Genomic DNA, 11891 nt, shown 5'->3' with positions numbered 1-11891 from the left:
GGGTAAATGCACTGGAACACACGGCTTTATTTAGGTTAAAGCCTTGGCATTGGCATGCATCAAAAACGCACATGAAGACAAGCATCTGGAATGCATCCAGACATTTCTATGCTGGGAACTGGCCCTCAATCATTCAACCAGCACATTTCCCACCTCATTCACACCGGGTGAATTGTTACGTGAATGTTTTAGGAATACACTGGGCAGTGTGAATGAGCCCAAACTGGGTAAAAAAGTGAAAGAAATTCCTCCCTGACAGGAATACAGACAGTATAACATCCTGGCAGAGGTTGTAACCCTTCCCAGAGGTGGCCCCACCGTTGGAAGCCCTGTGCCCCCAAATGTGACAACAACCACCCTCTATACTTCTAATATCTTGTATCTATAGAAATGCAGGAAAGTCCAAATACTGAACTGACATAGTGTGGCCGCTGAGGGCGCTGTTGTGAGACATGACGTTTCATCCTCTCCTCCCGCCTCGGTCAGAGCACAGCGCGCTCCCGTCACCCCATCCCGAGCGCGCCCCCGGTCCCTTCTCGTGTGGGCGGACCGGCGGAGGGGACGTCAGACTCCGCCCACATGTGTCGCGCGCAGTCAGTCAGGAAAAGGGGGTGAAGAAGATGGCGGATGTGGAGGAGCAGCTGTCTGATGAGGAGAAGGTCGGTGTTGTGTGATGTGTGTGAAGGATGAGCTCCGCTCCTTGTAGAGGGAGGGGTGTGGGGGGAGTCCTGTGTAGGGGGTCCCCGGTATGTGGAGGGGGAGGGGCCCGGTGTCTCAGGTAAGTGGGCTCCGGTCAGGGTGGGGTTGGTTGACTTCCGCCTCTTCTTCCTCCCAGCCGGTCCGCTCCTTGTACGGCCTCAGCCGAAAATAGGAGGCAGAAGGGCGGAGGCTTTGAAGCTGTCAGTGTGCGGGACATCCCCCTGTCATCCCTGTCACTGGTCACCCTGCACACCCCCCACTCCTCCTCATTAGTCTGTGTGATGTCCGGACATTACTGATGGGCAACTTCTCCCCCCCACCACCCTGTGTGTTTGTCCACTCCTACCATTAGGATTACCACCACACTATGGCTGACAGGAAGTGAGAGAATCCAAACTAGTGTCCCCATTGGAAGATTTCCCCTCTATTCTTCTGGTGACAACCTAAAGTTTAGAATTTCCTCTGACTCTTGATAATGGTAGGCAGCCGAAATAGAGAGTGAGATTCATCCTATTGGGGCACAGACAGCACAAAAAACTGACAGGCTTTGGCACATCTTCACTCCAGAAGTTTCGGCATCAGTTTTCATTCAAGGATGAATTCTTATCAATTGTTTTGGATAGAGTAGTTCAAACTTCAAGCTTTCTGTAAAGGGTTTTTTTTTTTTTTTTTGTAAACTTTTTTTTATTTTATTTGTTCTTATTTTCTACTTACCTGCTCTGTGCAGTACAGAAGTATAGGCAGGGGTCAGATCCGAATAAGTAGTTTTTGCACAGAGTAGTACTCCTCTTGGGTTCCCGCCATCACTCTGGGCTCCTCCTCTTCTAGTTGTGCCACTATAGGAAGAAGTTCTGTCCCTCCACACAGGGCAGAGAGGCATTGGGGAGAGCCATTGGCTCCTGTTGCTGTCAGTCAAACACTGACGAGGGGTGCTATCTGCGTCTATGGGTGCCGACCGTGCAGCTCAGGCTCAAGCCCACAGCTGTGCCACCATTGGAAGCGGCTTCCTATAGTGGCACACCTTTTGGGCTCGATACCGAGCTGCACTGTCTGCATCCAAAGACCCAGACAGCAGGGCTCCACCCCACCTTTCGTCAGTGTTTGACTGAGAGCAGCAGGAGCCAATGGCTCTCCCTTATGCCTCTCTGCCCTGTGAGGAGGGACAGAAGTGGGAGAGCTGCTGCTCTCGTGTACATTGATGGATGGAGATCGGGCTCAGGTAAGTATAGGGGAAGGGAGCTGCACACAGGTTTTTTTTTACACTTTAAAGTGGATATAAACCCACGCTCATCAATTATAAAGTAATGGCATAGCGCTGAACTATAAGGATATATAATAATAATAATAATATTATTATACAGGTTTTATATAGCGCCAACAGTTTGCTCAGTGCTTTACAACATGAGGGCAGACATTAGTTACATTACAATTTGGTACAAGAGGAATCAGCGGACCCTGCTTGTTAGAGCTTACAATCTAAAATATATGCCTCCTGCATGTATCCTTACCTTTCAAATATCTCCCCCTTCTCTATTTGGAGCCCCAAAAAACTCTGAATTCAGTGGGCGGGCCTGTTGTGTGGCGCTCGGTTTGCGGAGTTGTGACAGCAGCAGGTTCCCCGCCCACCTCTACACTCCCCTTGGCCAGAATGCACACAGTAGAGGCAAAAGCAGAGCGTGCTCAAGTCCCCGTCAGTCCTGCATGCATAGACATGGATGTCCAGTGACAGTGGGCAATGATCAGTGCGGCGGGAACAGCTGTGAGCACTGATTCCCCTTGCATGGGTTTTCAGCTGACACCCGCAGGAGGGAGAGAAGGAGGAGAAGCTGATGAAAAGCCATGCAGTGGGATCAATGTCCACAGCTGTCCTTGCCACACTGATCATCCCGGACTGTCCCCCATGTTCACCCCCCTTCATCTCTGGCCCCCTCCGTGTCCTCCTCATCTGGCCCGCTGTGTCTCCGTGTCCTCCTCCTCTGCCCTCCCCCCCCCCCCCCCCCCGCTTCAGTTTATGAATGGAGGGGGATGAGAAATACACAGAATTCCTCTGTCGTTTCATGCATAAGATATGTAAATCACCTGTCACTCACAGCAAGGGGAGAAACTGACAATTTTTATCTCACTGAAAAAAGATAAGACGACAGCTCAGGGCTGAATTAACTCTTCGTGGCAAGACTGGGCACAGATGACATGAAATCCTATACTGTACCAGGTGCAATACTTAATTTAAAAAAAATTGGGTTTTACATTAGAGCTGCACAATTCTGGTTAAAATGAGAATCACAATTTTTCTGCTTCTCGCGGCGTAACATCACCTTTCACATTAAAACAAAATAAATTGGGCTTTCTTTACTGTTTCATTTTTTTCCCCCCAAACAATTACGTTTGAAAGACTGCTGAGCAAATACAGTGCGACATAAAATATTGCAGCAATTGCCATTTTATTCCCTAGGGTTTCTGCTAAAATATATATGTTTGAGGTTTTCAAGTAATTTTCTAGCAAAAAATATTTTAGTTTAACTTGAAGGGGTTGTAAAGGTTCGCGGTTTTTTTCACCTTAAAAAAAAAAAACTTCGGACAATACCAGGCTCCCTGTGTTTTTTTTTGTTTTGTTTCTTACCTGACCCCGTTCACCTGCTGTGCTTGCCCCCAATGTCCCCTTTGCTGCTCAGCCTGGCCGTTGATTGATTGAAAGCAGCGCAGCCATTGGCTGTCAATTGCATTCCAATGATGGGGGGTGGGGCTGAGTGATACACTGAGCGGCTATAGCTGCCGGCCGTATCACGGAAGTACACCCATAAGGGAGGGAGCTCGCATGAAGGTGGTTAATTCTTGCGGGGAGGAGCTGAGACAGCCGCCAAGGGACCCCAGAAGACTAGGTTCGGGCCACTCTGCAAAACAAGCTGCACAGTGGAGGTAAGTATAACATGTTTGTTTAAAAAAATAAAAATAAATTGTCTTTACATCCCCTTTAAGAAAGAAGTGTCAGAAAAAGTTAGACTTTAAGGCCCCTTTCACACTGAGGCGGTTTTCAGGTGCTACAGCGCTAGAAGTAGCACCTGAAAAAACCAACCCCTTTCACTCCAGTGTGAAAGCTAGAGGGCTTTCACACTGGAGCGGTGCACTAGCAGGACGGTGAAAAAAGTCCTGCTAGCTGCATCTTTGGAGCGGTGTATTTACCGCTCCTACCCATTGAAATCAATGGGGCAGCGCGACTATACTGCTGGCAAAGCTCTGCTGCAGCGGTGCTTTGCAGGAGGTTTTAACCCTTTTTCGGCCGCTAGCGGGGGCTAAAACTGCCCCGCTACTGGCCGCATACCGCCGCTAAAACAATGGCAAAGCGCTTTACCGCCGATGCCCGCACCGTCCCAGTGTGAAAGGGGCCTAAGCTTACACTTTGTTGAAAACTTGGCAGACTGCCCAGATTTTCTTTCTTCACACAGAAGTGTATCCCTTTGATCTAAAAAGGAAGTTCGTTAACAATGTTTCATATTACAAACTTGGCAGACTGCACATGTTTTCATTTCACAGCTGAGTGAGCAGATAAGTCTCTCCACTTGTTATATGAAAGGATCCTAAACTCTGCAATAGAGATCTTAACCACTTTCAGACCGGACCATTTTGCTGGTAAATGACCAGAGGTCTTTTTACACTTTGGCACTGCGCTGCTTTAACTGGTAATTGCGCGGTCATGCAATGTTGTACCCAAACAAAATTTGCGTCCTTTTCTTCCCACAAATAGAGCTTTCTTTTGATGGTATTTGATTGCCTCTGCGATTTTTTTTATTTTTTGCGATATAAACGTAAAAAGACCGCAAATTTTGAAAAAAATGATATTTTCTACTTTTTGTTATTAGAAAAATCCAATAAACTCAATTTTAGTCATACATTTAGGCCAAAATGTATTCAGCCACATGTCTTTGGTAAAAAAAAAGTCAATAATTGTATATTTATTGGTTTGCGCAAAAGTTGTCACATCTACAAACTAAGGTACGTTTTCTGGAATTTACGCAGCTTTTAGTTTACGACTGCCTATCTCATTTCTTGAGGTGCTAAAATGGCAGGGCAGTACAAAACCCCCCCAAATGACCCCATTTTGGAAAGTAGACCCCCTAAGGAAATTGATAAGAGGCATGTTGAGTCCATTGAATATTTTATTTTTTTGCCTCAAGCGATTGAATAATGACAAAAAAAAAAATGTTTTTTTTTTTTTTACACAAAGTTGTCACTAAATGATATATTGCTCACACATGCTATGGGCGTATGTGAAATGACACCCCAAAATAAATTCTGCTGCTTCTCCTGAGTACGGGGATACCACATATGTGGGACTTTTTGGGAGCCTAGCCGCGTACGGGGCCCCGAAAACCAAGCACCGCCTTCAGGCTTTCTAAGGGCGTTACAGTTTTGAAGGCCATAAAATGCCAAGATGGCACAAACCCCCCCCCAAATGACCCCATTTTGGAAAGTAGACACCCCTAAATTTAGGGGTACACTAGTGAGACTAGGTAATAAATGGCGGGTGCCCTGATCACTGGTGAAAGGGTTAACTAGGGGGCAATCAGGGGGCTTTATGCGGTAGTATATGGGGGTCCCTGGCGCTATAAAAAGCTGCGGCGAACCTAAATACCTACCTGCCTAACTAGCGTCACCTGTGACACTAATACAGCGATCAGAAAAACGATCGCTTATTAGGCTGGGTTCACACTGGAGCGATGCGGGAACGCCACGAATCCGCGGCGGGTTCCCGCATCGCATGCCTCCCGGCGGCAGTTCACACTGCCCTATGCGAACTGCTGGGAGTGTCAGTGAAATGTTAATGACACCCCCAGATCAGTTCGCATATCGCAGTGCGATCTGCAAACTCGGATCGCATGGTGTGAACACCCATGCGATCCGATTCTGCTGCGGGCCAAAAAAAGGGTCCCGTGCGAATTTGCGGCGGGTGCGATGCGAATTCAGCCATACTATCTGTATGGCTGAACTCGAATCGCACAGAGATCGGATGTGATTTGCACTGCAGTGCGAATCACATTCGTTCTCATAAACCGCTGCAATGTGAACCCAGCCTTAGTGACACTGGCGACGGGGTGTGATCACGGGTTTAACCTTTATTGGGGGGGTACATTAGAACTAAAGGGGGCTAACCCTAACTGCCCTAACAGTTATTACAGTCACAAATGACACCAATGCAAAAAAAAAAAAAAAATGACATTGGTGTCACTGTGACTGGGGGGGCAGGGGTAATTGGGGGGGGGTGTGAGTGTGCCTGGCATGTTCTACTGTGTAGTGTCGTGTTGGTGCAACTCACCGATCCTCTCTCCTCGGTGTCGGAACGAAAAATACCGACACGGAGGAGAGATTACATCACTTCCTCTCCTGTGTTTACATTACAGGAGAGGAAGTGATGTCACGGAGCATTTTCATTCGTCGGAGGCGATTGCGAGGGGGTGGCCATGAATGAATGGCCGTCCCCTCGTCCGGGATCGCTCCCGAACGAATACCGACCGCCGCAGGCAAGGACGTACATGTAAGCCCTTATGCCTGCCCGTGCCATTCTGTCGACGTACATCGTCGTGCGGCGGTCGGGAAGTGGTTAAAGATGAGGTCCAACTGCCCCCCCCCATGAAAAGTTAAGTCAGCAGCTACAAATACTGCAGCTGCTGACTTTTAATACATGGACACTTACCTGTCTACCGCAAGTTGGGAATTGTACCTGTCAAAAACGGGTACCTGCCCCCCCCCCCCCCCCCCTGAAATGTGGCACTGGAGGGGGTGGGGGGAAGAGACAGATAAGCGCAAGTTCCACTTTTGAGTGTAACTCCAAGTGCAAGTCCAGCCAAAATTGCTTTCCTAGTTTGAGTGGGAAAGGATTAGTTCCTCTGTTGGGTTTTTACTACTATCTAGAGCACAGTTGGGCCCTTCACACCTGAGCAACGCTGCTGTGGTGTATGGCACTATTCATTTTAAATGAGCCTCCCTGCACTCCAAAAACACACCAAATAAATTCATGCACCAAATATTGCCACTGAGCCAGATGCATTTGTCAGTGTGTGATTTGCTACAAATTTCATACTTTTTGTTGTCTGACAATCACAGCAAAATCCTGCCATGTTTAGGGTGCCATTAAAGTGGTTGTAAACCCTTACAAACCACTTTGACCTACAGGTAAGCCTAGATTAAGGCATACCTTTTAGGTCCAAGAAATATCTTCTAAACCTATATGGTTTAGGAGATATTTACAAAAAGACAGCCACCGATGTCTACAGCGCATGTGCTGCAGATCGCAGCGTTATGCTGCTTGTGTTGGCTCCCATGCGGGAGTGACATCATCGCGGCTCCGGCGAATCACAGCGCCGGAGCAGCGAGACCCAGAAGTCACTCCGGATACATGGCAGCGGCGAACATGAAGACGGAGGACCGCTTCGGGGGATTCGTTCTCAGGTAAGTTATTCATAATGAGCTAGTATGCTATGCATGCTAGCTCATTATGCCTTTGCCTTGCAGGTTGCATTTTTTATTTTTTAAGTGCCTTTACTTCCTCTTTAAGCAATGATGTCACCGTAACCGCGCCTCATGTTTTGCTGAGATCCTGCTTGCAATTCCAATACACTCAGGTGTGAACGGGTCCTGAAGCCCCATACACACTATCAGATTTTCTGCTGATTTTGGTCTTCAGATTTACCAAAGCCATGTAGTGCAAGGACCTGCCTGATTGAATACAAATTGAAACGCCTAACGTTTGACCTCATATAATATGTTTTTGTTAAATCTGAAAGGAGAAAATCTGATAGTGTGTATGGGGCTTTAGGGAAGTGTAACCTCTCTATTCTGCTGACATTTTGGGGGAACTCTCTGCTAGGCAGATATAAAATATATTTTTTAGTAGAATAAGGGAAGACTAGAACCCTGTCAGATGCTTATCTGTCTGTGTTCCTGTTGCAGAGTTTCCATTGCTTGCATACATGTGAACCTACACCGAAATCTCAGACACCGCATGTGATTCGCACCCAATGTGCCAATGTCTGTGCAATACGAGTTCAGCCATACAGTTGTATGGCTAAACTCGCATTCGATTTGCAGAAAGTGCGGGGACATTATTTCCCCTGAACTGAAATTGGATGGGGCATGGATCTGGCATGCTCTGTGATAACTGTGTCCTTTGGGCACAGCTGATCACAGATTGGGGTAAAGGGCCAATCGCAGCGTCCCTTTGCCATGTGATCAGCTGTGTCCAGTCACAGCTGATCACATATAAACAGACTTGATGGCTATCGCCATTCCTTTCCTCACACTGTCACAGCGCTGAGGAGAGCCAATCACAGGGGACATGTACACAGATAATCGGGGCACTGATCATCCACGTCCTGATTATTAGTGCAGCCTGATAAGTGCACATCAGTGAAGGAGAAAAAGTTCTTATTTGCAAAATTTTATAACTGAAACTAAGAGGTGTTTTTTTTTTTTGTTTTGTTTTTTTACATTTTTGGTATTTTTTTTCTTTTGTTAAGCAGAAGATTAATAAACCCATTGGTAATTAAATGCCATCCAAAGAAAGTTCCATCTGAAAGCCCCTTCTGAAATGTATACAAATTTAATTTGGGGTACAGTGTTGCATGACTGCGCAATTCTCATTCAAGGTACAACAGAACTGAAATCTGAAAAATTTGTCTTGGGCAGGAAGGGGGTGAAAGTGCCATATATTGAAGTAGTTGAACCATTTTGCCATCTCTCATTTTTTAAAACTCAAACATGAAAGGTCTCCTTGCAAGGTAAAGTGTTAATACTTGTTCCTTCCACACCACCAATTTCAACTGTTTTATGACTAGCTGACACTAGCATTAACCCTCTGAAGAGCAATCCACAGGGGATTGCTCTTCAGAAGGCTATGACAGGCAGGGAGGGGACATTGTGTTGCCTGCTCCCCACCTATTTTAATACCTAAAAACACACAACACTTTTTCACGATTGTAGGTGTTTATGGTGCGACCCAATTCAGTATTGCCCACGACAGGGGGTTTAATTTGCAGCAGCATGTGTACACATCTGTTCACTGCCTTCACAGCTTAAGAAGGGTTGGTTGGGGGGCAGTAAAAATGTGGCTCAGCTATATGTAAACTGTAAATGAGCTGTCAATGCAATGTGCTGCGCTGGTTGAAACATTTTCAGCATTTAGTAGTGTTTTGTAATGTCAGATGTCTGGTCCCCGGCTGTGCGCTGTGGTTTCTTACTCCAGCCCCTACTTCCTGTAGTGTGCGGGGGAAGTATTAACCCTTTTTCTTTGCAGCAGTGCTTTCATATTTGAGTTAAAGAAGAAAAAAATCGCTTTACATCACACTACTTGTAGTTAAAAATACATAACTAAGTTAATTGGTGTTTTTATATCTGTGTGGAGTTTGGCTATAAAAAGAATCTGCCAGGGGTGGAAAAAAAAATCTTTCTAACTTAAGAGTGCAAGCACCTAGAGAAACCTGTACAGACGTGCCACAGCCCTCAGTTACAGACAACACTGGGCTGGTCTGACTTCTCATTGGTGCCCAAAGCTTGTACACCCCCCCTCTTGCCTCTCTGCATTCCTGTTAGCCACTGATTGAGCCCATTAGAGAAATGTGTGGGGGTGAGAGGTAGTGGCAGGCTAATACTACCCAGAAGTGTCTGAGCCTTGCTATCAGAACATACCTATGTTTGGCTTTAAAGTGAACCTGTGACAAGGCTATGGACATTCAAGTCTTTAAATCTGCTTATGAAGCATTAAATTTATCTCTTTCTCTTCCTGTAGTGATTTTGACAGCCTTCTGCTCTAATGTAAACGTGTGTATGTTTATTGTCTACATCAAAAGGCTGTTGTGTTATGAGCTTTGAGTATGAATTGCTTCTAAATGACATCAGCTACACATGTCATTTAAAGTTGGTTTTAACCGCTTCCCCCTCCAGGCCAATGTACATAAATGGCCAGGTGGAAGCTTCCTTCTTCTACAGTGCCTTGCGAAAGTATTCGGCCCCCTTAAACTTTTCAACCTTTTTGCCACATTTCAGGCTTCAAACAAAGATATAAAATTTAAATTTTTTGTGAAGTCACCAACAAGTGGGACACAATTGTGAAGTGGAACGAAATCTATTGGATTTTTGAAACTTTTTTAACTAATAAAAAAATGAAAAGTGGGGTGTGCAAAATTATTCGGCCCCCTTGCGTTAATACTTTGTAGAGCCGCCTTTTGCTGTGATTACAGCTACAAGTCACTTGGGGTAGGTCTCTATCAGTTTTGCACATCGAGAGACTGAAATTCTTGCCCATTCTTCCTTGCAAAACAGCTCGAGCTCAGTGAGGTTGGATGGAGAGCGTTTGTGAACAGCAGTTTTCAGCTCTTTCCACAGATTCTCGATTGGATTCAGGTCTGGACTTTGACTTGGCCATTCTAACACCTGGATACGTTTATTTGTGAACCATTCCTTTGTAGATTTTGCTGTATGTTTGGGATCATTGTCTTGTTGGAAGATAAATCTCCGTCCCAGTTTCAGGTCTTTTGCAGACTCCAACAGGTTTTCATCCAGAATGGTCCTGTATTTGGCTGCATCCATCTTCCCCTCAATTTTAACCATCTTCCCTGTCCCTGCTGAAGAATAGCAGTCCCAAACCATGATGCTGCCACCACCATGTTTGACAGTGGGGATGGTGTGTTGAGGGTGATGAGCTATGTTGCTTTTACGCCAAACATATCGTTTTGCATTGTGGGCAAAAAGTTTGATTTTGATTTCATCTGACCAGAGCACCTTCTTCCACACGTTTGGTGTGTCTCCCAGGTGGCTTGTGGCAAACTTTAGACGAGACTTTTTATGGATATCTTTGAGAAATGGCTTTCTTCTTGCCACTCTTCCATAAAGGCCAGATTTGTGCAGTGTACGACTGATTATTGTCCTATGGACAGACTCTCCCACCTCAGCTGTAGTTCTCTGCAGTTCATCCAGAGTGATCATGGGCCTCTTGGCTGCATCTCTGATCAGTCTTCTCCTTGTCTGAGCTGAAAGTTTAGAGGGGCGGCCAGGTCTTGGTAGATTTGCAGTGGTCTGATACTCCTTCCATTTCAAAATGATGGCTTGCACAGTGCTCCTTGGGATGTTTAAAGCTTGGGAAATCTTTTTGTATCCAAATCCGACTTTAAACTTCTCCACAACAGTATTACGGACCTGCCTGGTGTGTTCCTTGGTCTTCATGATGCTCTCTGCGCTTTCAACAGAACCCTGAGACTATCACAGAGCAGGAGCATTTATACAGAGACTTGATTACACACAGGTGGATTCTATTTATCACCATCAGTCATTTAGGACAAGATTGGATCATTCAGAGATCCTCGCTGAACTTCTGGAGTGAGTTTGCTGCACTGAAAGTAAAGGGGCCGAATAATTTTGCACGCACCACTTTTCAGTTTTTTATTTGCTAAAAAAGTTTAAATTATCCAATAGATTTCGTTCCACTTCACAATTGTGTCCCACTTGTTGGTGATTCTTCACAAAAAATAAAAATTTTATATCTTTGTTTGAAGCCTGAAATGTGGCAAAAGGTTGAAAAGTTCAAGGGGGCCGAATACTTTCGCAAGGCACTGTAAGTGGATGCACCCACATTTCGCTCAGAACAGATGCCCCCATCCTGCAATGGCTGTGATCTTCGGACACAGCACATCAACGATGTGATCGGGAGTGCTGTGATTGGTCCTCCCGATCACATGATGGCTGTGTCCGATCACAGGGGGATGGTGCAGCTTGTGACAGCTCTGTGTGTAACTGATGATTTTAGTGCTCAGTTACACAGAGATCACACACATTGCAGCCATCCCTACACAGTACACCAAGCACCACTGTCCCTCTGCAAAATATAAAGTTCCCCCGTGCTCGTGGGCAAAGGTGAATGCACATGTTGGTCCCGTGTGCATACGTGAACGATGATCGCACCACACATGAGGTATCGCCGCGAAAGTCAGAGCGGGAGTAATAATTCTAGCACCAGACCTCTTGTGTATTAACATTTTTGATAACTGATTTATTATTATATTACAGCTTACTAATTCTTAAATGCAGCGCCTACATTAGCATTGTTTATCAACAGACCAAGCTGTCCAGCAAAACTGGCAGTTAGAATGTTGAGGCCAGCCTTTACCCCAAGGGCTCTTTCACATGGGCGATCTGCCCAACGGATT

The 11891-nt window shown here is 45.8% G+C and overlaps 1 protein-coding gene across 1 annotated transcript in view; it reads left to right on the top strand.

Moving 5' to 3' along the window:
• Positions 1–498: 498 nt before the first annotated feature.
• LOC143960256 (F-actin-capping protein subunit alpha-2) overlaps positions 499–11891 on the top strand; it is a 71875-nt gene continuing 60482 nt past the window's right edge. Inside the window, exon 1 of the mRNA XM_077468640.1 lies at positions 499–659. Coding sequence (XP_077324766.1) covers positions 621–659 — 39 coding nt within the window. The 5' untranslated portion in view covers positions 499–620. The remainder of the gene's footprint in view (positions 660–11891) is intronic.

The sequence above is a fragment of the Lithobates pipiens genome, unplaced genomic scaffold (assembly GCF_037356315.1).
Source record: "Lithobates pipiens isolate NorthernLeopardFrog02 unplaced genomic scaffold, aLitPip1_a1.2 Scaffold_8, whole genome shotgun sequence".
Classification (NCBI taxonomy): Eukaryota; Metazoa; Chordata; class Amphibia; order Anura; family Ranidae; genus Lithobates; species Lithobates pipiens.
The sequence above is the reverse complement of the archived record's forward strand: the minus strand, read 5'-3'. Positions and strand labels throughout refer to the sequence as shown.